Source organism: Sus scrofa, chromosome 6 (genome assembly GCF_000003025.6).
Source record: "Sus scrofa isolate TJ Tabasco breed Duroc chromosome 6, Sscrofa11.1, whole genome shotgun sequence".
NCBI classification, from domain to species: Eukaryota; Metazoa; Chordata; class Mammalia; order Artiodactyla; family Suidae; genus Sus; species Sus scrofa.
In genome coordinates, this window is record NC_010448.4 from 58,609,445 (window position 1) to 58,633,966 (window position 24,522).

At 56.0% G+C, this 24,522-nt stretch overlaps 1 protein-coding gene and 2 pseudogenes across 1 annotated transcript; all 3 read right to left on the reverse strand.

Moving 5' to 3' along the window:
* LOC100622160 lies at nt 3,140–7,008 on the reverse strand (annotated as a pseudogene).
* LOC110261045 overlaps nt 19,510–24,522 on the reverse strand; it is a 70,844-nt pseudogene continuing 65,831 nt past the window's right edge.
* LOC110261046 (leukocyte immunoglobulin-like receptor subfamily A member 6) lies at nt 22,343–23,686 on the reverse strand. The gene is made up of 4 exons (XM_021094957.1): nt 23,315–23,686; nt 23,088–23,123; nt 22,635–22,916; nt 22,343–22,483 (listed from the first exon to the last, which is right to left on the reverse strand). The coding sequence occupies exons 1-4, from the start codon at nt 23,361–23,363 to the stop codon at nt 22,428–22,430; spliced, it is 423 nt and encodes a 140-aa protein (XP_020950616.1). The 5' UTR covers nt 23,364–23,686; the 3' UTR covers nt 22,343–22,427.

The window sequence follows — 24,522 nt, forward strand, 5'->3', positions numbered from 1 at the left end:
TCATCTGCTAGACAGATTTGTTTCTGCTGAGCCCAGACAGGAACACCTGTAGATTTATTAATGATGGCCATTCTGACTGATTTGAGGTGGTATCTCACTATAGTTTTGATTTATATTTCTCTAATAATTAGTGATTAGTTGAGCATTTTTTCATGTGCCTGTTGGAAATCCCTGTCTTCTTTGGAGAATGTCTATTTAGGTCTTCTGCCCATTTTTTAAATTGGGTTGTTTGCTTTTTTTGCTATGAGATATATGAGTTTTTCTTCTGTTTTAGAGAATAAGCCCTCTTTAGTGGCATCATTTGCAACTCTTTTCTCCCATTCTGTACATTGTCTTTTTTGTTTTTTTGATAGTTTCCTTTGCTGTGCAAAAGCTTGTAATTTTACTTAGTCCCCATTGGCTTATATTTGTGTTTTATTCTATTGCCTTGGAAGACAACCTTTGAAACCGTTTGTGAGGTTGTTGTGAGAGTACGTTTTTCATAGGTTGTCTTCTAGGAGTTTTATGTTGCCTTGTCTTATGTTGAAGTCTTTAAGGTATTTTGAGTTTCTTTTTGGGCATGGTATGAAGGTGTGTTCTAGTTTCATTGATTTACATGCAGCTGTCTAGTTTTCCCAGCACCATTTTCTGAAAAGACTGTCTTTTACCCTTTTTATTTATTTTTCAGTTGAAAATTATTATTATTATTATTATTTTTGCTTTTAGGGTCATACTTGCAGCCTATGTAGGTTCCCAGGCTAAGGTTGAATCAGAGCTACAACTGCCGGCCTATGCCACAGCCAGAGCAACTCGGGATCCCAGGCGTGTCTAAGACCTACACCACAGCTCAGGCACTGCCAGATCCCTGGCCCACTGAGTGGGCCATCTATGGAACCCTCATCTCTCCTGGATCCCAGTTGGATCTGTCTCCGCTGAGCCACAACAGGAATTCCTAGAGCAAGATGTTGAGTGTTGGGATAGTGCAGACATAATACACAGTGGGTCTATGGGCACTCTTTTTTCCCATTTTATATTCTTGCCTCCTTTGTTGAAGATCAACTGACCTTAGGTGTCTGAGGCCCTAAAAAGGAAAAAAAAAAAAAAAAAAAAGGAAAAAACCCAATCATCTTGGATAACACAGGATTGCCTCAAACCTTCAATTTGCAAAAAAAAAAAAAGAAAAAAAAAAAAGAAAAAAAAGAAATGCAGTGTTTTCCAAGCCCAGTAAAGCAAGGTGTGCCTGTACACATATATGTTCATATGTTTATGTGTAGTCAATACCCATCAAATAGGTACATGTAGTTTAAGTACTAAAAAGACACGTGTTACTCTTCCCTGTTCATCTGGAATTCACTGTCTCGTGGTATCGTGTGTGTTTCTTTGCTGTGTCTCTCACCCATGGGTCTCTGTGTATGCTCTCTGCATTCTCATTTCCTCTTAGAGAGACACTGAGTGCATTGGTTAGGGGTTATCCCAATGACCTGCTTGTCCTGAAGTCCCCTCTAAGGGCCTGTCACCAAATACAGACACACTCTGAGGTATGAGGGTTCAGTTTGCAGAACAAAGGACCCTAAATACCCAAGTGCCCAGCTGGATTGGAGGAAGACAGGATGCTGGGAAATCGGGGTGGAGAAAGAAGGGCCTGAGGACAACTAGGAACAAACACATGTGGGCAGAACCCATCCCAGGTTTTGCCTTGACGAACTACATCCGAGAGAAGGTGCCTTACACCAAACACGTGAAACTGGCATGTCATCACCGCTCTTCTAAAGCTTCGGCCAGTTGCCCTGAGCTGCTTCCTGTCTGGATCCCGAACAGTTATCAGCCCCTTGGGACAGAATCCTGGGTGTCCACCATGGCCTGGTGTCAATTCTGTCACTCGGGAAAGCTCAACCAATATTTGCAAGGAATCGACTCTGTATAGGAGACTCGTACAAAGGAAGTGGAGGACGCTTAGGACCTGGACTTGCTTCAAGCTTACAGGGTTCTTTCTCTCACCTACAGATGTGACTCTGAAGCTTAGTGACAGCCTCCATGGGTTGCCCCATAGAGAGGTGGTCAGCCCGGGCAGTGTACCTCCAGAACCAGAGCCCTTCACTCTACTCTTAAACGACCCTTCCCTTCCTTCCTGTGGATCTTCCACGCCCTCGTCCAGTGCCTAGACATCACCTAATAGCCAGAAGGACAGAAAAACTCCCTGAGGGATTGTTGGCTTGGATGAAGAGCTCAGATTCCTTTCTCACTCAGAACTCCTTCTAGTGGCTGAGATTGAAACCTTTGCATGATAGGAGTTCCCCTTATGATGCCGTTATTACTATATTAAACATTTTAAAATTGAAAATAAAATGCAATACCGCTAGACATGCTCCAGAAGAGCTAGTATGAAAACGATGGGGAAAAAAACAAAGAAACAAGGGTTGGTGGGATGTGGAGTGCGGATTTCTGCTGTTGGAAATAGAAAGAGGTGTCATCTCTTCTAGGTATGTTCCCAACACAGTTTGACCCAAATATGCGACGACACATCTACTAGAGGTTCATCTCAGTTCTCCTTGTGGCGGCTCCCCACTGGAGCCAACCTAAAGCCCATGGAGACTGGACGGGATCAGTTCTTTGTGAGGGATGGACATGATTTCTTCCAGCTTCGATGGGATACAAGTGCCCAAAACCCTGGGTAATTTTTAGGGGGAGACTGTGATGAGCTGAAGTTTTACCTGCCCGCAGGGAGTCTGGGCCCTCTCAGTTCCCTGCACAGCCCTGCAGAGGGACCTGCAAACCCAAGATACATGAAAGAGGCCAGACCCTGCGTCCATCTTCACTGCGGTCGCCCCTGCAGGAAGTCGGAGGTCAGCATTGCCCTGGGCGGGTCAGCGGGCACACCTCAGCCTGGGCCTGTTTGCCCCTGCTCCACGGGGCTCCAGGGCAAGAAGGAAACCCTGACTCCTTCCCGCACGTGGGTGTCAGTGTTTCAGGACATGAGACCCGAGAAACCCCCTGCATGTCTGCCTGTGACCTGACGTTAAGAGTTTTCGTTCCAGATTTTCAGACCTGAGACTCTGGACCATCTCTTCTAAGCTGACCTCACCCACCTCTTTCTTTGGTTCCCGTTGGCTGGTGCCCTAAGCCCGGCGCCTCTGGGGGCCTGGGTTCCCCTGTTCCCTGCTCACCTGACTTCCTGCATCTGTCCTGACCCGGTGTCGGTGTCGGTGTCGGAGAGGAGGAAGAGGAGGAGGAGGAGCAGCAGGATGAAGGCCACCAAGACCCCGATCAGAAGGCTCAGGTACCATGGGAGGCCTGGGGCACCAGTGAGGTCATGAGCCATTTAATCGTGCACCTACTGTGTGCCAGACTCCTGCTGGGGTCTGTGCATTCACCTCCCTACCCACCTGCCCGTTTTACAGATGGGGAAACTGAGGCCCAGACGGGGAAATCAGGGCGCTGGGCGACCCAGCCTGGACGACAGCCCTGGGACTGGCACCCAGGACTCTGGGCTCCCTGAGCTCTCCTCGTGCTGCCCCCCAGACACCCGCTTCCTGCTCGGGGTCCTCCTGTGCAGGGGCCCTGTCCAGGGTCTCATCTGGGGCTGAGGGTCCTTCCTTGTCACCTGCCCACCCCAGACCAGCAGGACTGTGGGGGGGACCTGGGGTGGAGTCTGTGTCCCCCCCCAGGTGCACCCCTGCAGGCCCTGGTGCCCTGGGAAGTCCATGCTGGGGGCTGTATCCCCTGGAGCTCTGTGAAGCTGTGTCACTGTGTCCTCACCTGATGGCAGCCCTGTGATCCCGGGGCAGGGGACCAGGGAGCCACCTCGGACCCGAGACTCTGAGGAGGGAGGCCCCTGGCTGGTCTGACAGTGGGAGCGGGGACTGCAGCCAGGAGTCTGAGCCCAGCCCTTGTGCTTCCCCCTGGAGCTGAGCTCCCCAGGCTGAAGGGGAAGCGCGGACCCCCCTGTCCTGCCCCCCCCCCACAGTGTCACCATCAGGCGAGAGGGGACAGGACCCCATCCAGTCCCTCCTGAGGGCCTGCCTGTGAGGCCTCCTGTCCGGGGGTTCCCGGCAGAATCAGACCTGGAAGGACCCCCGAGCTCTGGGCCTGGACTCTCTCCTTTGACACGTGGAAGAGGGGGGGGGGGTGGGGCAAGTGTCCAGAGGTGCCTGACTTGGGGGACAGCCCCACCCTGCCCCCGTGGCCCCCCTCCACAGACCCGCACTCACCCCTGTCGGGGCCTGAGTCCGTGGGGGAGGGGCTGATCCTGGGAGCCTCCTGGGGGTCAGGATGGAGGTGAGGGGCTGGTCCCAACATCTCCTCCCCATGACCCCACCCCCCCAGGCCCTGGCCCGGGCTGCCATTGGAAAAGCATGGAAGTTAGGTCAACTGAGAGTCGAGGGACAGGCCTGGGGCCAGTGGTGCACTCCACTGGACAGAGCCCCTGACCCCCAGCTTTGAGTTGGGCCGTGGGGGGATGGGCCCCAGAGGATCCTGGGAAAGGGCTGTGGGTGGGTGAGGGGTTGCAGCTCCTTGGGGGCTCCCCATCTCCACTCACGCTCCTCCCTGAATCTGCCCTGGGGCCGCCCCATGGCCTTCTCCCTCCTCCCCCGAGGACCCTGGAGATGAGATGGGGGAAGGGCAGGATCCCTCCATCCCCCTGGGGGGTGACCTCCCTTGAGTCCCCTTCACTGCACCCTAGAAAGGGGGTCCCCCTAGAGCTGGCCATGGGGACACACAGAGGACAGGTCCCCTCACCTGAGACCACGAAGCTCCAGGGGCTGACTGGGCTGTGACAGCAGGTAGGGGTCCCTGCTGCGTGAGCCATAGCACTGTAGATGCCCCTGTGGGCCGAGTCACAGGACCCATGGAGAACTGGGCCTGGTTCTGCCCAGCTCGGGGCTGTGACCTAAGACGCAGCGTGGCATGGGCCGCCCCCTCCTTGGACAGAAGGAAAGTGTCCATCCGACTCCATGACTGACACAGCAGGGTCACGTTGTGTCCTGTGGCCACCGAGGGGCCCGGCTGCACCGAGATGTAAGCTGTGCCACCGAGCTGTCCTGGAGAGAGGGGGGTTGTGAGGGGCTGCCGGCCGGCCCTGGTTCTGAACAGAGACTCGGCAGGGCCTCTCTGAGCACCCTCCTCTGTGTGTGTCTGTGTTTCTCTGAGCCTCTTCATCCCCCCACCCTCTGTCTTCCTGTCCCTCCCCCCCTTGGGACCCCTCCCCCTGGTCCAGCATCCCCCCTGGGGCTCCCCCAGCAGGGCCTGTGCAGAGGCTGGGTCCCCGCCTGACCCGCTGGCTCCTCACCTGCCACCAGGATGTCCAGGGGGTCACTGGGGGCCGACCACAGGAAGAGAGGTTGTGTCCACCGTAGCATTTGTACCGGCCCCATGGAAGCCGCTCACCTGGCCCAGGGGGAAGTGGGCTGAGAGAGCCCAGCCTGGGGCTGCCAGGCAGGGCGCTGGCGGAGGACCCGTGCCCCCCTCCTTGGCCAGAGCAAACCTGTCAAGCTGATGGCAGAGCGACACTGGGAGGGTCAGGCTCTGTCCAGAGGCCACGACAGGGCCCTGCGGGTCAGGAGGGAGGGCTTCCCAGAGTCCCCTGGGGAGAGAGAGCCCTGGGTTAGGGGCTGCTTCCCCCATGACCCCTTGTCCCCCCTGACCCCCAGGTCTCACTGTCTCTCACACTCTGGGTTCTGGTCCGGGAGCCCCACCCCCTCAGCCACCGCCTCACATGGGCTCTGCTCTGAGCCAGGCCCCCAGGGACCTGCCTGGGGCCCCAAAACCTCTGGGACCAGGCTGGGCCCCCTCACCTGAGACCAGGAGCTCCAGGGGGTCACTGGGTTCTGACCACACCTGGGGTTTGTCTCTGAAACAGCCATAGCATCTGAACGTCCCCCTGTGGCTGGGGGTCATGGGGCCCACAGGGAACAGGGCCCGGGTCTGCCCATCGGGGCGTCTCTGTGTGTCCAGGGTCCAGGAGGACTTGTGTTCTCCTTCCTTAGTCAGGATGAACCTGTCATATCCGTGCCGTGAGCCACACTGGAGGGTCACGTTCCCTCCTGAGGCCACCACAGGGCTGGGCAGGGCTGAGAGGGTGGGTTTTCTGTGGGCTCCTAGGAGAGAAGGAGGCAGCTTGTTACATGGGGCTCACAGCCCTGAGCTCCCCCAGGCTGGGCTGTGAGCGGGACCCACCCTGAGAGCAGACTCCCTTCCTGAGGGCAGAGCCTGAGGCTGGGCCCCCTGAGTGTCCTCTCACCTGTCACCACCAGCTCCAGAGTGGCACTGGGCTCTGACAAGGCAGCGTGGTTAATGTAGTAACAGCGGTATCTCCCTGCATACTCCTCGTTCATGTCCGGGATGGAGAATTTGGCCTTGTCCCCAGCCTCCAGTGGGGTCTGTCTGTCCCAGGGAGTTGAGCTTCCCTCTTTATCCAGATGGAACTCCTGGGCCCCCAGGGTCCCGAGACACCAGATGGTCACAGGGCTCCCCCAGGTGACCAGAGGGCCTGGCTCAGCCCAGAGGGTGGGTTTGGGGAGGGTCCCTGGAAGGACAAGAGAGACCAGGTCACAAGACCTCCCCACCCCCAGGCCCCCAGCTCTCAGCCCAACCCTGCCTGGCTCCCCCCCTCCCTGCCGTCTCCATGCCCAGTGCCTGGGGGTGGCCCCTTGTCCCCCACGGAGGAGAGGAGGCGCTGGGACCCCTGGGCACTGACTCACCTGCCTGCATCTGCGTCCCCAGGCCCACACTCAGCCCTGGAAGAGAGTACCCATGAGGACTCGCCCTGGACTCTGAGCAGAACCTCTCGTGCCCGGGCGCCCCCCTGGGTGCTGGTGTCCCGAGAGCACAGGCTGGTGTGGGGAGGGGGCGGGTCCCACCCGGAGCAGGGCTTCCCCTCGCCCTGCATCTCACCAAGGCAGAGCAGGCCCGAGAGCATGGGGGTCATGGCGTCTCCTCCCCGTGGTCCAGGCTGTGCAGCTGGAGGAGAGCCCGGCGCCCTCAGGACAGACAGGGCCCAGGGTGTGGCCCCTCGGAGGCCGGTCCTCCCTGTCACGGGGTTGTTACCTCAGCAGCCCCACAGGAAGGGGAACTGCCTCTTCTCAGGAGCCTGGTTCTTTTTTTTTTTTTTTTTCCTTGTCTTTTTAGGGCCCCTGTTGCTGCATATGGAATTTCCCAGGCTATGGTGGCATCAGAGCTCGCAGGTGTCAGCCTGCAAGACGGCCATGGCAACAGGGCATCCGAGCTGCATCTGTGTCCTACACCGCAGCTCGTGGCCTCACCGGCATCTTAACCCACTAAGCAAGGCCGGGGTTTGTTACCACTGAGCCATGCCCACAACTCCCCTGGTTCTTGTTTTGGGGACAGTCTTGGTGCCTTCCTGGCATCCCTGTCCAGTGTTGGGGACCAGGGCCCGTCCTTCCCTCTGAGAGGCTCCCCCTGGGGTCTGTTCCCTCCCCAGCCCGCCCACCAGCACGTCCCTGTGGGTGCTGGGAGTGGACGGGGCCACAGACCCTGGCGATGCTTCAGGGAAGATGCAGGTGCCCACCACAGCCAGGGCTCAGAGCAGTGCGGACCTGTGTGTGGCATCCGAGTCCAGCTCAGGCAAGGTGGCAGTGAGCTGGGAGGGGAAGAAGGAAGTTGCGGGAAGCAGAGGCTCCTCTGCTCCTGGCCCGGAGGGCAGGCTTCTGTCTGTCCCACCCCTCCAGGGGCTTCTCTGTGTCTCTCCTGCAACAGCGTCCCCCCCACCTCCATGGGCTCATGCCCTGAGCTCTTCCTGCCTCTTCCCGCCCCTTGGTCCTTGGTGGGGCCTCCTCCTCCTCCCGAGGTCCTGCCTTGAAGCTTTAGAGGACCCTGATGTGGGTGAAGGCTTCCTTTGAAGGAAACCACTTCCTTCAAGTGTCTCCTCTGCTCCTGGAGCCTCGAGAGCAGTGCCCTTTCTCTGAGCCTGAGTTTCCTCCTCTGCCTGTTGTCAGGAACCCCACTCCTGGGAGGGGCTGTGGGCTGAGTGGTGGCTGGGTCCCCTGGAGGACCGGTCATGTTACCTTCCCGATTGAGTGACAGAAGGACCGGGTTGGGACATGAAAGGGCCGTGGGCTCAGACTCCCTGGCAAAGTGGATGCTTGCTGTGCCCCACCACCAGCACCACCGCCCCCCCCGCCCGGAGCTGGGCTCTGCTGTGAACCCTGAGAAAGGCCCCTCAGACCATTTGTGACCCAGGTAGCCACAGGCCCAGGCAGAAGAAGAGGAAGAAAGTTCCCAGAGTGGAGAGGGCCCAGGGAAGGAGTGGAGAGGCCCCGGGGGTCCAGCCCCTCCAGCAGGTGCTGCGTCTGAGACCTTGGACCCCGCGGGGCCCTAGCGGCTGCCGGCCTGCCCTGGTCAGCCGGACTCGCAGGAGCGCCCTGGGAGAAGCCTGCTCTGCAGGCTGGGTGTGCGCCCCAGCGGGCGTCCAGGGCCCCTCCGGAGGGGGACCAGGCCGCGGACCACAGGCTGCCGAGGAAGGGGGCCGGTACGTGCGAGGTGAGGCATCAGCGTGAAACCCGTTGCGCCCTCCTGCATGGAGCCCGTTCCCATCTCTGGAAAGGAGGTGGCGGCAAGCGTGTGGGTTATGTGCTAGAAGACCCGGCAGTTTCTGAGATAGAAGTGTTAGCAATGACAAATGCAGTGGCATTAACACATGAGAACTTGGATCGCAGGAGGGGGCACGCGAGCGAGGCCCATCGTGCAAGAGGAAGCGAATTGCGGAGCGGTTCTGCATGCTGCGCAGAGAGGTGAGAAGTGGAAGTTCCAGATCCTGGAGGAGAAGTTGCCGGGCCCCCTTGGTGTCTGCTGTGGGCATCAAAAGGAAAGAAGCTCCTGCTCAGGACACAAGTACCCGGATTTCACACTGTGTGGATGTGAGTTCAGGATCTGACTGCAGTGGCTCGGCTGTCTGTGGAGGCGGGCGTTGGTTCCCCAGGCCGGTGTAGAAAGTTACAGGCTCTGGTGTTGCCCCAGCTGATGTGGCTTGGATTCACTCCCTGGCCCGAGAAACTTCCATATGCTGTGGGGGGAATGAGAGAGAGAGAGAAAGAAAGAGCTGAGCGTTTTGCAGAGGTGAAGACAGACCAGCCCGGTGCTAAAATGCAAGATTTAAAAGGGACATCTGGGAGTTCCCGCTATGACGCAGTGTAAAGGAAACCGACTAGGAACCATGAGGTTGTGGGTTGGATCCCTGGCCTCGCTCAGTGTGTTAAGGATCCAGCATTACCTTGAGCTGTGGTGGTCACAAATGTGGCTCAGATCTGGCATGGCTGTGGCTGTATTTGGGGTGTAGGCCAGCAGCTGTGGCTCCCATTCGACCTCGAGCCTGGGAACCTCTATATGCGTGGGTGGGGCCCTAAAAAGCAAAAAAACCCAAAAACCAAAAAACACCCCCCCCCAAGAAACCAAAAGAAATAAAACAAACCAAAAGACTTCTGTATCTTGAGCCTTCCTGGTAAATGAAGAGAAGGAAGGGCAAATTAGAAAAACCGTTTCCTGCCCTGAACTGTACGCTTTAAAATGGCTAATTCTATTTTGTGGACATTTCTACTTAAAAAATTCAAGGAGGACTGGCGGGGGGCCCTAAAAATGTCCTAAATGTTTTCTTCTGGAAAATGAAAGGTACCACCGAGAGAATGACGAGCCAACATTGGGCTGCGACGGCACCGAACCAGAAAGTGATGCCCGAAGATACTGGAGAAGCACATCAAGGAATGAATGGTGAGAGAGTGTATTGGGGGCCTACTTGTTTGTAAGGGTCAACAGGGCCCGGGTCATCAGGGGAGAAATCCCTGAACACAGAGAGATCCTGGCACCTCGGACCCTGTCGAGCTGGGTCTCCCTCACTCCTCAGGCTGCATCTGTTGTGGTCACACCAAGGCCTGTGGCTGTTCCCAGGGCGGGGGTGGAAGCCAGACCCCAGCAGTGACAAGGCCGGGTCCTTCCTGGGTTGCGCCGTGAGGAGGAGGGGGAGGGGAGGTTTTCCAGTGTTTTCTTCTTGTACTTTTATGGTGTCATTCCTATCTTTAAGTTTTTAGGAGTTCCCATCGTGGCGCAGTGGTTAACGAATCCATCTAGGAACCATGAGGTTGCAGGTTCGGTCCCTGCCCTTGTTCAGTGGGTTGAGGATCTGGCGTTGCCGTGAGCTGTGATGTAGGTTGCAGACGTGGCTCGGATCCCGAGTTGCTGTGGCTCTGGTGTAGGTCAGTGGCTACAGCTCCGATTAGACCCCTAGCCGGGGAACCTCCATATGCCGCGGGAGCGGCCCAAAAATAGCAAAACAAAACAAAACAAACAAACAAAAAAAAACCAAAACAAAACAAAACAAAAAGTTTTTAAACAATTTTTTTTTTTTTTGGCCAAGCCAAGGGCCTGCAGAAGCTCTGGGGCCAGGGAGCCAGTCCTTCCCCTGCCGGACCACCAGGGCGCTCGCCATGGTTAAGTCCTGAACCCATTCTGAGTGGGATTTGTGTGTGGGGTGTGTCTGGGGCCCAGTGCCGTCCTGTGTGTGGATGTCTCGTGTCCCCACCATCATTTATTTATGGAAGGGCTGTCCTGCCCCAGTCGTGTGTTCTGGCACCCTGTCAAGGATTAGCTCACGGCTTCTCGAAGACAATTCTTTCGCCTCATCCGTCAGATAACTCACAGGTGTCTGATGTGCTTTGGTCCGTTGATGGGGATTTATCCTGTGGCATTGGCAGTGTCCCATTTCCCTGAGTCTTCGTGTTCCTCGTTGCTTTGCTCTGGTGTCTGTGGGTTTGCCCATCAGCCCATTAGAGATTCTGGAAGCTCTGAAAGATTTTCTGTGGACGTGCCAACTCTGCTTTGCCTCCCTCCTGGGGAGAAGATGCCGAGTTGCTTGCCTTGGCCCTGCCCTCAGCCCTGCACCCCATTTCCCTGAGGGATGAAGGGGGAGGCTGAGGCAGGGGGCAAGCTCCCTGTTCCTCCTACAGACGAGGGCCCCTCCCCTCGTTCTTGCAGGTTGGCTGTGCCCCTGCTGAGAGTCCTGTCCCTTTTCCGAGTTCTTTGTTGCCGCCACGTGTGCCTGAAGTCCCGGCGCTCCCTGTGCTCTGAGTGGAGTGGCAGGCAGGTCTCTCAGGGGACACCTGAAGCCTGGGGATGTCACCTGCAGCCTCACTCACTGTTCTCAGAGGGAGGGAGAAGCCTGGGCAGAGGGCGGGGGCCTCTCAGTGTGGAGTACCAGCCTCGGGGAGGGGTGCCAGGGCTAAAGAGAAGCTGCAGTTTTACTCCATTTCAAAGTTTTTTCTTGGGCTTTTGCTTATCCGCGGTGCTGCAACTCATCTGGACACTGGAGTTTGCAGGAAAGTTAATTGGCCGAAATATTGTTTTATCAGCCTCTCTAACTGAAGGGTCTTTAAAAAGACCCTGTGCTGGCCCAGCTGGGCACACAGTCTTTGAGGTATTCACGCGGGGTTTCCCGAGGGCAGACTCTTCATTGGAGGGAAATAATGCCCCCTGTTCCACTGGAAGTTGTGCAGTGTGTCTCATATATATTTTTTTTTAATCATTTCTTGGCCCGCTCCTGCGGCACATGGAGGTTCCCAGGCTAGGTATAGAATCTGTGCTGTAGCTGCCGGCCTATGCCCGAGCCCCAGCAATGCGGGATCTGAGGCGCGTCTGAGACCCACACCACAGCTCACAGCCATGACAGATCCTTCACCCACTGAGCAAGGCCAGGAATCAAACCTGCAACCTCATGGTTTTTAGTCGGATTCGTTAAGCACTGAGCCATGACGGGAACTCCTCATTCTGGGTTTTTTTTCATGAATACATTTTTAAAGTTTAAAGTACAGTGTGTCCCATTCTGAACATGGTCTTGGTCCAAGGACAGGCTCTGCTGCGTCTCTCTTGCGCCCTCTGATGGCCACCAGGACGATGGCTCTAAGCTGGGAGAAGAGGGCCTTTCAAGGCCCCCCCAATGCCCAGACAGGACCTTTTTCCTGAGCTCCAGGTCCTTGTATGCACCTGCCTCCTCTATATTTTCCCACTCAGTTCATTGTTCGCCATTAGATATGCTCTTCTCTGCAGGCTCGTGGCGCTGTCTTCTGTCTGACTGAGGAAGCTCCTTTAGGACTAGAGTGCCAGGGGTTTTGCTGTGTTGGGTGGCTCCTCGTGAGTGGAGGTTGATTGGGCCCCTCTCTGACTCGAGCGGGTGGTTTGTCTTTCTTGGATTGTCAGTGTGGTGGTTTGATTTCTGCATATCAAACCAGCCTTGCGTGCCTGGGATAAGCTCCGCTTGGATGTGGCGTAGTGCTTTGAAAAGACAGTGTAAAATTTGATTTGAAGGTCACGTTTATGCTCTCGGGGGAGACTGGCCTGCAGATTTTGTGGTGTGTCTTGCATTGTCTTTGTTTAGTTTTGTCATTAGAATGTGGTCTCGTAAAGTACAAAGCATTTCCTCTTCATCTGGTGTCTGGGAGAGATTGTGCAGAATTGGTGTTATCATTCTTACCTGTTTTCTAGAATTTAAAGTCAAGGCTCTGAGGCCTGGAGTTCTCTTTGGGGAGAGTTTTATCAAATGATGAATTTAATTTCTTGAATGAGAGCTTGGCAAATGCTTTTAAAAAGTCTGACAAGAAAAGTGTTAGTGAGTCTGGGACAGATGGGTTTACTGTACGTGTTTCTGGTTGTCTAAATTAAGACCTTAATTAAGTGAGAACTGTGTCATTACCCATTAGATTTTCAGGTATGTCGGTGCTACCCAGCAGTTCCTTGCCATGTCAAACCTAGAAAACTTGCATGTATAGAGAGTAGAATATTCCAAGGGTGTTTATAGTAGCAATACTTATAAGCACAAGAGCTGTAGTGTAGGTCACAGATGCAGCTTGGATCTGGCATTGTTGTGGCTGTGGCAGAGGCTGGCAGCTGAAGCTCTGATTTCAGCCTGGGAGCCTCCATATGCTGTGGGTTCAGCCCCAAAATGAAAAATAATAAACACTAAGCAAGAAATTGAAAACATAGTGAATTTCTTTGGAAAAAAAGGGATAGTAGGTTAAAGCAAATTTTGGCGTTCGTAAAATGTCATAAAGCAGGTCAGATTCACCAGCTGCTGTTGCTTCAAACTTCAGTTAGAGGATGAATGAGTTGGGGTCTAACGCTCAACATCGTGTTTATAATGAGCAGTGACATGGATTTCCCGCTTTGGCCCAGGGGTTTAATGCTCTGGCTTGTCTCTGCGGAGTGGCCGGTTTGATCCAGAGCATGGAGCAGTGGCTTACACACCAGATTTTTTGTGTTGGTTTGCTTTTGAGGGCTGCACCCACGGCATATGGAGGTTCCCAGGTTAGGGGTCACATTGGAGCTGTAGCCGCCGGGCTATGCCAGAGCCACAGCAAATGCCAGATGCAAGACAGGTCTGAGACCTACCCCACAGCTCATGGCAATGCCAGATCCGTAACCCCCGGAGCGAGGCCAGGAATCAAACCCACAACCTCATGGTTCCTAGTGGGATTCGTTTTCACTGAGCCACGACAGGAACTCCTAGACACCAGATCTTAAGCCACGGTCTGTTGCTGGCCACTTGGGTTCCTCCTATATCTTTCTGTTATAAATAAGTGCTGCAGGAGTTCTCATTGTGGCTCCGTGGAAAAGAATCCGACTAGTAGAGTTCCTGTTGTGGCTTGGTGGTTATCGAGTCTGACTAGCATCCGTGAGGATGCAGGTTCGATCCTTGGCTTTGCTCATTGGGTTAAGTATCTGGCATTGTGGTGAGCTGTGGAGTAGGTCACAGCCATGGCTTGGATCCTGCATTGGTGTGGCTGTGGGGTAGTCCGGCAGCTACAGGTCCAATTCTATCCCTAGCCTGGGCACCTCCAAATGCCCAAGGTGTGACCCTAAAAAGCAACAAGCAAAGCAAAACAAAACAAAACAAACAAAACAAACCATCCGACTAGTGTCCATGAGGATGCAGGTTCGATCCCTGGCCACACTTAGTGGGTCAGGGATCCGGCATTCCCGTGCACTATGGTGTAGGTTGCAGATGTGGCTTCAATTCTGCACTGCCATGGTTGTGGCATAGGCCAGCAGCGGTAGCTCCAGGTCAGCCCCTAGCCTGGGAACTCACATATGCCTCAGGTGAGGCCCTATCCAAGTCTCACTGGGCCCCACACACCCTCATGCCAAAGCCACATCCAGGGAGAGAGACGGGTCCAGGGCAGGCAGGTGAGGATGCAGGGCAGGGCCAGGAGCAGCCCTGTTTAATTCCAGTTCCTTTTTCTGCCACAATGTATTTGTTTCCCTTTGGTTCACAGCTGAGGTGAAGGGTCCAGGGTGGTTCCAGGGCTGCCTCGTGTCTGCAGAGAGACTTGAGGCAGAAGCCCAGGCTCGGGCTGGTTCCCAGAGGCTCCTGGGGGCACCTGAGGGGGAGGCTTTGCAGGAGAAAGTGGCCCGGCCCAGCCCGGGGGCGGGCAGCCTGCAGAGGGCGGTCAGGTGGTGGCCCATCTTCCTGGTGAGTTTCACCTGCTGCCCAGGGAGCGACTCCACAGGAAGTCACGGAGGTGGGCGTGTGTGTGGGGGGACCCCAGGGCCTTCGGGTCCAGAGGGCCTGGTTCAGGTCTTCTCCAGCAGCTCAGCAGCTTCCGTGGCGTCCTGGGTTTTCGCCCCTGCTCCTGAGGCGGCTTCTGCTCCTCCTGGAAGAGGCTGCAGCCCCCTTTTCACCACTGCATTTTCCGGAGAGCTCGGCACCCTCGTGCTTCTGCTCAGCAATTCATGGGAGAATTTTCCACACCCTCCCGAGCTACGTCGTCACAGTGGACAAAGAAGGCCAGCGAGAGGTAGGTGTGAGATGTGGGCAGATGCCTGTTGACCAGGCGGTCGATGGTGGCCTCCACCTCGGTGGAATGATTCTGACGCATCTGGGCGCTCCTGGTGGGTCAGCAATACGGAGTGCAGCTCAGAAGATGGTGTGGGCTGGTCTTGGAGGCAGAGGATGAGGGAGCGATTTGTTCCAAGGCTGGGACTGGGAAACGCTTGGAGGGAGGTCGGAGGCTGGAGGGCGGGTGTCCCTGGGTCTGTTCCGTCCAGACACGGCTGGAGCCGAAGACCCAGCTGAGGGGCCAGTGAGAGCACTGCTTTGGTTCCAGTTCTGACTCTGCTCTTCCTTGACCCTGTGGGCCTTGGGGAGGTCACTTCCCTTCCTGCGACTTGTCAATGCAGCCTTTCTTCCTCCCACCACCCAGGCCGTCAGCCAGGGATTATGGAGCAGGTGCTATATCCAGACATGAGCTTTCTTGTGAAGGTGACTGAGCCCTTCCCTGGACTCATGGAGCTCTGATGGTGACAATGGGCAGTGCATGAGTCAGTGATGGCTCTGGTTTGGTGACTTGTGTAGGCAGAGAAGGAGAGAGGACAGTGTGACAGGAACAGGTAAACATCCAGTAGCCTTGTGATTCATGGACCTTTTGCAGAAGGACAGACCCAGACGGACAGAGGTGAGTACAGGTGCGGTGAGGGGCTGGCATCGTGGACCAGGGAGAGGGGAGCTCTGCCAAGGGCTGGAGCAATCAAGGCTCCTGCCCCCCGTCCCACAGGGTCAGGGGCCCCTGCAAGTGTGCCTGGAGTCTGTCCTTCAGGCCACAGCCTTGAGGAAGGAAGGTATGGAGACGTGGCTGTCGGGACGGGAGGGCAGCAGGATGTGGGAGTACAGAGTGAGACGGCTCCAGCATCAGTCTGACCACGAAGTGATGCCTGGATCAGTACCTGAGTGGTGTGTGTGCATTTCTCAGGAAACCCTTAAATGAATCCTACAACAGGCACATTCCCTGTGGAACGGAGTTCTTTGTTGTCTTCATGGTCTGGGAGGTTTGGGCAGGAGTCTGTGATGTGAAAACCAGGCTCAAGGGTCGGCCCTTGAGAAGAACCACATGTGATACCTCTGGTTGTGTGTGTCTGGGGAGAGGAGATGATTCCTGGGTGAGTTTGGCCTGAGGGGGGCGTCAGCTTGGCTGGTCCTGGAGAGGTCAGCTCATTCTGACCACCAGCCTCGTGGGATGTCAGGTGGGGGCCCTTGGAGTTTCCTGAGGGCAGGTGGAGACCCTGGAAGGAAGCTTTGCAGGGGCGGGTCCTGCGGTAGAGGAGGTTGGGGCCGTGCGAATAAATTCCCCCAGCTGGGCGTAGGGTCCTGGGGCAGGAACGCCAGGAAGGAGGCTGCTGGGGTCGCACCAGCACATCCTCCTGCGTCTTGCCCTGAGCTCGACTGTGGTGTGGGACCAGGCCAGGGATGGGAAGGGCTCAGGGCCAGGCCTGTGGGCTGGTTTGTTGTCTGTGGGCTGGGAGAGGGCGAAGACTCGAGGGCCCCTGTGGTGTCCCCTTGCTGGTCTAGAGGACAAGTGGGGCCATCGGAGGATGGAGGAGCCTGGGGCAGAAGGGGCTCAGGGAGGTGTTGATGCTCCTGTCCTCTGACCCCCGGAGGCCCTCCTCCCTCCTGGGCTGGGTGTGTGGTTGTGTTTCTCCCAAACCCTTGCCCTTTCCGATGTCCTCGTTGCTCTCAGCAGCAGCCCCCCCTCGTCATCCCTCTGCATCCAGACTTAGAGTCATTTCCCGCCCACCGCTTGCCCCCGGCCAGTCACTCCTCCTCTGATGCTGTCGGCTCTGTTTCCATGCTGTGGGCAGAGCACCAAGTGGCGACCAGGAGCTGTGGTTTCTCTGTGTGTGTCTTCATCAGTGTCGGGCTTCTGGGTCGTTGTCCTGTTGTGTTTCATGTGAATTCCCCGGTGAGCCCACCTGCAGACGTGCTGGAACCTGCTGGCTGCGTTTTCTTGTCCTTACTCTTTGTGGCAGGCAGAGCTCTTCCCCTGAGACCCAGCTCCTGTACCCATGGGGGGTCACATCCGGCTGTTGGAAACTGTGGGCTCACACTTGGACAGCAGCTCTCTAGAGCGCAGGATGCTGAACGACGGAGGCCACAGCTAGAGGTGGAATGTCTAGGTCATCCGGTCCTCCCAGGTTCCAGCTTTTCAGGAAGTGCCCACTGGCTGTGGACAGAGGCTGAAGCAGTTCACGTTCCCAGGAGCCATGTGTGTGGGTTCAAATCTCCCCACCTGCTCCTCGCCAGTGGTTAATCGTTATTTTCACGTTTTGGTCAATGTGGTTGGTTTCAATGGTATTTCCCTGTGGTTTTCGTTGCATTTCTCTAATGGCCAGTGTGCTGAACCCCCTTTCCTGTGCTCGCTGTGCCCCTGGGTATCGTCTGTGTGGAAATGTCTATTGAAGCCTCTCGATAATTTTTTAACATATTGGGTCAGTTCTTATGATTGAGTTACAGGTGTTCTTTCTCTCTCAGGACCCTCTACTCTGATGAGACAGAAGGTGTCCAGGCATTTTTTTTTCAATTTTTACCTCGTTCTTTATCCTCTTTATTGTTTTTGATGCATATATACTTTATATTTTGAGGTGATTGCTCTATAATTCCTTACATGGCCTCTCTAAGAAATGCTGTGAAGTTCACAGTTACAGTGACTTACTTCTGTTTTCTCTAGAAGCCTTTCCGCTCTTCCACTGATCCATTGGAGCTGATTTGTGGGTATGATGAGGGTAAGGCTCCAGCGTTGTTCTTCTGCAGGTGGAGACCCCGATTTCCCAGCTCCGCTGGTTGAAGAGAGTGTCCTTTCCCCACGAGGGAGTCTTGGCAGCTTAGTAAAAACTCAGCCGATCCTTCGTGTGGATTTGCGTGTTGTCCTTTGGTTTTATTGCAAGCATGCATCCTGATGCCGGCACCATGGTGATGAGATCCTGCCATTCTGTCGTAAAGTTTGACGTGAGGACGTATGCGGTGTCCAACTTTGTTGTTTGTTCTCAAGATGTTTTGGCTCTTGTGGATCTTTTGCTCTTACTTTCTCTTAGAGAAATGCTTTTTGTTTTATTTGATTTTCAAAAAAGTTTATCCGAGTATGGTTGAGTATGTCGTGTTAGTTTCAGGTGTACAACGAAGTGAATTGGATCTGCATGTACATATATACACCCTCGTTCAGATTTTTTTTCTTTGGTTTGCCTTTTAGAGCCACACTTGCCAAATAGGGAAGTTCCCAGGCTGGGGTTGCATCGGAGCTGTTGTGCCAGATGCCTCCACACCCACAGCCACGCCAGATCGGAGCCGAGTCTGTGACCTACAGCACAGCGTCTGGCAATGCCGGGTAGTTAACCCACTGATCGAAGCCAGGGATCCAACCCACATCCTCATGGAGACAAGTCGGGCCCTTCACTCGCTGTGGGTGCCACCAGAGGCAACTCCTCCGGTTCTTTAGTATACAGTTAATTCCAGATGATTGAGTGGATGGCCCTGTGCCTTTCAGGCTCCCTGATGGTTGTTATTGTCTGTGGAGTAGTGCATGTGGGTTAGTCCCAAATGTTTGATTCCTCTCCCAACGTTTCGCCTTTGGAAACCTGAAGTTTGATTTCTATTGTGTCCGTCTGTGTCTGTTTTGTAAATGCATTATTGATACCATGTTAAAACCGAGATTCCCTGTGTCCATGCTGTCTGTCGCATGCTCTCTGTCTTTCTCTGTCTGAGTCGCTGACCTCCGTGTGCGTGTCTCGAGGTCCATGTGTGTTGCTGCAAACAGCACTCTTCCATTCGACTTCCCTCCCTGAGCCTCACCCGTCATATCCACGTACCGCGTCGTCTTCTCCCTCCTCTGCCGACGGCCACGAGGTTGGCTGTTGTAAATGGGGCTGCGCTGGACACGGGGGTGCGTGGATCTTTTCAAATGATGGTTTTCCCTGGATAGATGCCCAGGAGTGGGATTGCTGGGTCCTGTGGTGGTTCTACGTTTAGTTTTCTGAGGAACCCCCATACTGTTCTCCATGGTGGCTGCACCAAGTTACCTTCCCACCAGCACCGTAGGGGGTTCCCTTTTCTCCACAGCCTCCCCAGCATTTACTTTTTGTGGACTTGAAGAAATTTTTGATTTATATATATATATATGTATATATATATATGTATATATATATATATTTGCTTTTATGGCCGTACCTATGGTACCAGGACCAGGGGTCAAATTGGATCTTCAGCTGCCTGCCTCTACCACAGGTCACAGCCACACCAGATCCTTAACCCACTGGGCAAGGCCAGGTCTCGAACCCGTGTCCTCATGGATACTTATCAGATTCACTTCCCCTGAGCCCCGACGGGAACTCCCATCACACAACTCTCTTCCCTGCTTCCCACCTCTGCCTTCAGTGCGTTTGCACGGGCACTCTGATGGTGGCCAGGAAGAGACAGTCTAAAGAGAGACAAAGGCCACGAGGATGGGCTTTTGACAAATGACATATTCTTAGGGTCCGTTTATCAGCACAGCACCTGGCTTCACCTCAAACACTAGGGTGTCCCTGCAAAGTGCAGGTGTTTCTGGAAGAACTGCACTGGGTGACATGTGATGAGGAGGGGAGGGCTGGAGATTCCAGAAAGGGCTTAAGGGAATCGTTTTGGATTCATCCGTTCCAAAGCATACCTGATTCTTCCTCACTTGTTCAGTTCTTTCTTTATTTTTATTTATTTATTTGTTTATTTTTCTCTCTCTCTCACTCTTTTTTTCCCCCTCTAGTTCAGTTCTTTAAACAATCTTTTGCTTCTGGCTGCAGAGGTGGAGGTCAGTAGTACACATGAGGGAATGTGGAATTAAATTAAAAGACAATATCCCCCATGAAATTGGGCCAGAGCATGCAGGTGTGTCTGGTGTGGGCACACACTTGCCGTGTGGGCTGTGCCTCATGTCCCATATGAGAGAGGTCAGGCCGTCAGGGAGAGGCGTCTGTGCAGGAGGAGAGCACCTCGGTTTAACAGAGGCAGAGCCCGGCACAGGGATGCCCCAGTCCTCCGCCTACACCCACACCCCGTCTCTCCCTCCACGGCCTCAGCAGGCAGTTCTCACAACACTGCAGATTCTCTTCCAGAACCTCCTGGGCCCATCGGGTCATTGCCAAGGCTCTGCCACTCTGGACGGTGCCCTGTGGCCTCTGTGCTCAGCTCCTCGTGGCATCTTGGGTTCCTCCATGGCCGTGTCGAGCCTGGAAGAGCAGAATTCCGAGGCTCAGCAGGATCAGGGCAGCCGTGGCCATCCGGACGAGGTTCCCCACTGTGTAGTCTTGTGGGGGAGAGGCTAGGGGTTGTGGACAGAGAGGTCACAGAGGTGAGGGCAGATCCCAGTCCCCCCAGAATCCTGGGCACAGCCTCCCCTTTATAGGACCTGCACCCCAGAACCCAGCCCCATAACTGAGGATTCCTCCTCCTCACCACTCGTGGGATCTGAGTGGTTTTGTGATGGGCGGATGGTGTCTGCTGGTCCTGAGAATCATGAAGTGGGGGTGTGAGTGTGGAGTTGGGGACACGCAGCCCTTCCCTGGGTTCTGTTTCCCCCTCTGTGGAGTCTGCCCTGTGTCCCCTCTTGTATGAGTGTCTCAGACGTTTCTGGGGTCAGGACCCTGTGCTGACTGAGCTCCAACAGGGCAGACTCGGGACCCGTCCCCTGAGACCATGAGCTCCCGTGGGTCAGGAGGGTGTGACAGCCCTGCTTTCCATGACACACCCCCACCTGCAGCTGACTCTCCCTTTCCCCTCTGCAAGCCTGACTCTGTGAGCCCATCTTCAGAGCCCATCCTCAGGGCAGGTGAGGGGCGCTGCTTCTCCCAGGCTGAGCGCCTACACTCCCTCATTGTGACCCCCTTTCCATCACCCTCCGACCCTTGGTGCCTGTGGTCCCCCTGCATCTCCTGCCCAAATGCCAGCCCTCCTGAGAGACCAGCCGTGCTGGGGTCTGTGATCTTGGTCCCTAGGCGATCAAGGCCTCTGCTCACTCTGTGTCCTAGTGTTGTTCTCCCCATGTGAGGGGCTGCAAGGACTGCAGACCAGGGGATCGAGTTGTGGGTCTCTAGCATTTCCCCCTTTGGGTCAGCCCTGAGTCCTCTAGCCTCCCGCTACTCTCCAGGAGCAATGTTGGACCCCAGCAATGAGGATGCAGCTGGTGGGGGGAAGGGAGTTGCCATCCCTCTGAGAGTTGCTTCCCCTCTTTCTCTGACCTCCTTACTCCCCCCCAAGCCAAGAGCTGCTCTGGGGTCAGCAGCACTCTGAATTGACCAGGACACAGAGGACCAGGTCTGGGGTTCCTTACCTGAGATCAAGAGCTGCAGGGGGTCACTGGGGTTTGACAGCACGTAGGGGGAGGTGCTCTGTGAGGTGTAGCACCTGTAGGTCTCATTGTGGGCTGAAGTCATAGGACTCAAGGTGAAGTTGGCCTGAAGGGGTACAGCTATGTCCTGCAGACGCAGGCTCTGGGCAGGAGCCAGCGACCCCTCCTTGAACAAGTGGAAGGTGTCCAACACCTGTGATCTCAGAGCGACACTGCAGGGTCACGTTCTCTCCCCAGGACACTGAGGTCCCTGGATGGGCTGAGAGGGAGGGTTTCTGGTACATTCCTGGAGGAGAGGAGGGGGGATGTATAGAGAGCTGCCCCTGCCACACACCCTTGACCCTGAGCTGAGGGACACTGTCCTCTCTCTAGGGACTTTGTCTTGGACCCCTTCTCAGGCCCTCTGTGTGGGTCTCTTATCTCCACACTCCCACCCCCTTTCCCTTAGACCACTGCCCCTTCTCAGTCTCTGTTCCAGGCCCCTCTCTCGGGACCCCATCACCACTGTCTGTCTCCTGGGCACGGAGTCAGACCATGGGCAGGACGAGCTCCTCACCCGCGATCAGGATGTCCAGGGGGGCACTGGGGGCTGACCACGCATCGGAGATGTTGTGTGCAGCGTAGCACCTGTACCGGCCCCCTCGGGTGTGGCTCACACGACCCAGGGGGAAGTCGGGGCTGTGCTGGCCATCAAGCCGGAGGGGAAGTGTGCTTCCCTCGTCTTTGGTCAGAGTGAATCTGCCAAAGCCGGCATCTGAGCGACACTGGAGGGTCAGTCTGTCTCCGAGGAGCACGAGGGAGCCCGGCTGGGCCGAGAGGGAGGGCTCCCTGTACACACCTGTGGAGGAAGGTACAGTGGCCCTGAGGGACGTTCCCCCCACATTGCTCCCTGGGGCTGCATGGAGAGTTCTGTCTGGTCCCCCCCAAGCCTCCTGCCCATGGTTTCCCCCCGAGGCCTGTGTCAGTTCCTTCCCTGATGCTCCTTTGGCCCTAGGGCTCCAATGGGCGCTGAGCTTAGATCAAGGGTCCAGGAAATAGCTGGTGCTGGTGGCCCTCACCTGTGACCTGGAGATGCAGAGGATCACTGGGCTGAGACCACAGGTAGGGGTCGGAGCTGGGAGAATCATAGCATCTGTAGGTGCCCCCATTGGAGGCGCTCAAGGGGCCCATAGGGAAGAGGGCCTGCCTCCCTCCCGAGTTCCCGAGTTTCCCCCATGCGCTGCATTGGGGCGGTTCAGCGCCTCTCTCCTTCAGCAGGTGTAGTATGCCCGACCGGAACTGTGAGCTACAGGAGAGGGACACGTTCCCTCATGATGCCACCACGGGGCTCGGGTGGGCTGAGAGGGAGGGCGCTGCGTACAGTCCTGAGGGGGCAGGAGGACGGTGTTAAAGCGGGGCCGTCACTCCACTCCCCAGCTGTGGCTGTGAGGGGACAGGCCCCCTGAGCCCACAGTCTGCTGGCCCTGCCTGTGAGGAGGAGCCCCAGGTGGGAGGGACCCGGGTCCTCCCTCTTACCTGTCACCACAAGGGCCAGGGGGTCACTCCGCCCGGACCAGCTGTTCCTGCTGTGATAAGCACACTGATACCGCCCTGCATGGCGGGAGCTCAAGGATTCAAAATGGAACCGGGCTGTATTGGAGGCCTGGGGAGCTTCATCCTCCCAGAGTCCAGAGTCCCCCACTTTATACAGACGGTAGACCTCAGCCTGCGGGGACCCCTGACACCAGAGGGTCACAGGGCTCCCCTTGGGGACAATGGGTCCCGGGTCAGCCCGGATGGAGGGTTTGGGAAGGACCCCTGGAAAGGAATCAGACCTGGAGTGTCAGGGTGCCCTTCTCCCTCGGCCTGTCTCCCCAGGATTCACCCCTGGGCCCGCCCAGCCTGGTCACCATCAGCCCTACCCGCTGTGCCCCCCTCCCCCAGGACAGAAGGCTGGTTGGGTGGAAGCAGGAGGTCTGGGGGACTCACCTGCCTGGACCTGGTCCCATGGGCGCCAGCACAGCCCTGGAAGAGAGTCCCCGTGAGCCCCACCCCTCCACACACAGATGCTCCAGGTCTGGTCTGTGGCCCTGGGTGCTGGAGTCAAATCTGGGGCTGAGCCTGTTCTCCCCCCACTGAGGCTCCTGTGTCTTCAGGTCTCTCAGGGCCCAGCCCTGGGGGGAGAGGGGCCCAACCCCTCCTTCCCCATGGCTCACCGAGGCAGAGAAGGGCCCTGAGGATTGGGGTTGTGCTGCCGCCTCCCATGGTCCCCAGCCGTTGAGGTGACTCGCCCAGTCCTCAGGGACGCAGAGCGTGTGACGAGGCCCAGGCTCCGAGTTGCTCAGCGCGGGTTCCTCCTCAGCCCGACTCCGCTCTCCCTAGAGGATGCGGCCGAGGGCCCGGCCTTCTCTGAGCACCTCTGAGGCCACCTCTGAGCCTCCCCGCATCCCCTCCCAGGGTCTGCCCTCCGGCCTCTAGCTCCTGCCAGATGCACATCCAGAGAGCGCTGTTGTCCCAGACCCGGGGGCCGGAGGCAGCGGCAGAGCCCAGGGCTGCCCTGAGCTGTCTGGTTCTCCCTCTGCCTCTGACATGGGCTGTGGGGTCTGCGGCAAGAACTTCCCTTTCCTGTGCTTCTGCAAATGCACGCCTTGTTCCTGCCTTTCATCAGCGGGTCCTTTTGGTTGGTGTTTGTTGAGCAATGAGCACGTTTGGTCAGGATGGCAGACACAGTGCTTTCCCTGGACTCGTGGGGCTGAGATGAATGAAGCCAGGCATCACCACTGCTTCCGTGGCAACAATTCGGTGTAGTCTTAGGAGACTGTTCCAAGGTGGGAATAAACAGGAAAGCAAGACCCTGAGCTTCATGACTGGGTGAGTGTCATGAAGCCTGGGTGCAGGTTGGGAAGGCTCCTCCTGGTGGCTGGATGAGGGGGGTGCGCTCTGGGCGGTCCTGGTTGAGGCGGGGGTCGTCTGGACCAGACAGGTCTTGAGTGGTTCTCAGGAGGGAGAGCAGTCAGGCCCCGGGTCACACAGGCTCTTGAGCACCATGTAAGTATTTTGGATTTTCTCTTTAAAGCACTGGGAAGGTTTTAGGCAGTAGAGAGTGCAGACAGATTTCTCTTTTAAAAAGGCTGCCACCGAGTTCCCGTGTGGCTCAGTGGAAATGAATCTGACTAGTATGCACAGGGATATGGGTTCGATCTCTGGCCTTGCTCAGTGGAGGAAGGATATGGCATGGCTTTGAGTTCTGGCATAATTTGCAAACACAGCTCACATCCCTTGTTGCTGTTGCTGTGGCATAGGCCAGTGGTTGCAGCTGCCATTCAAACCCTATCATGGGAACCTCCATATGCCGTGGGTGCAACACCAAAAAGCAAAAAAATAACAAAGGTCTGCCACTTTAGAGGGAATATAATTCAGGAGG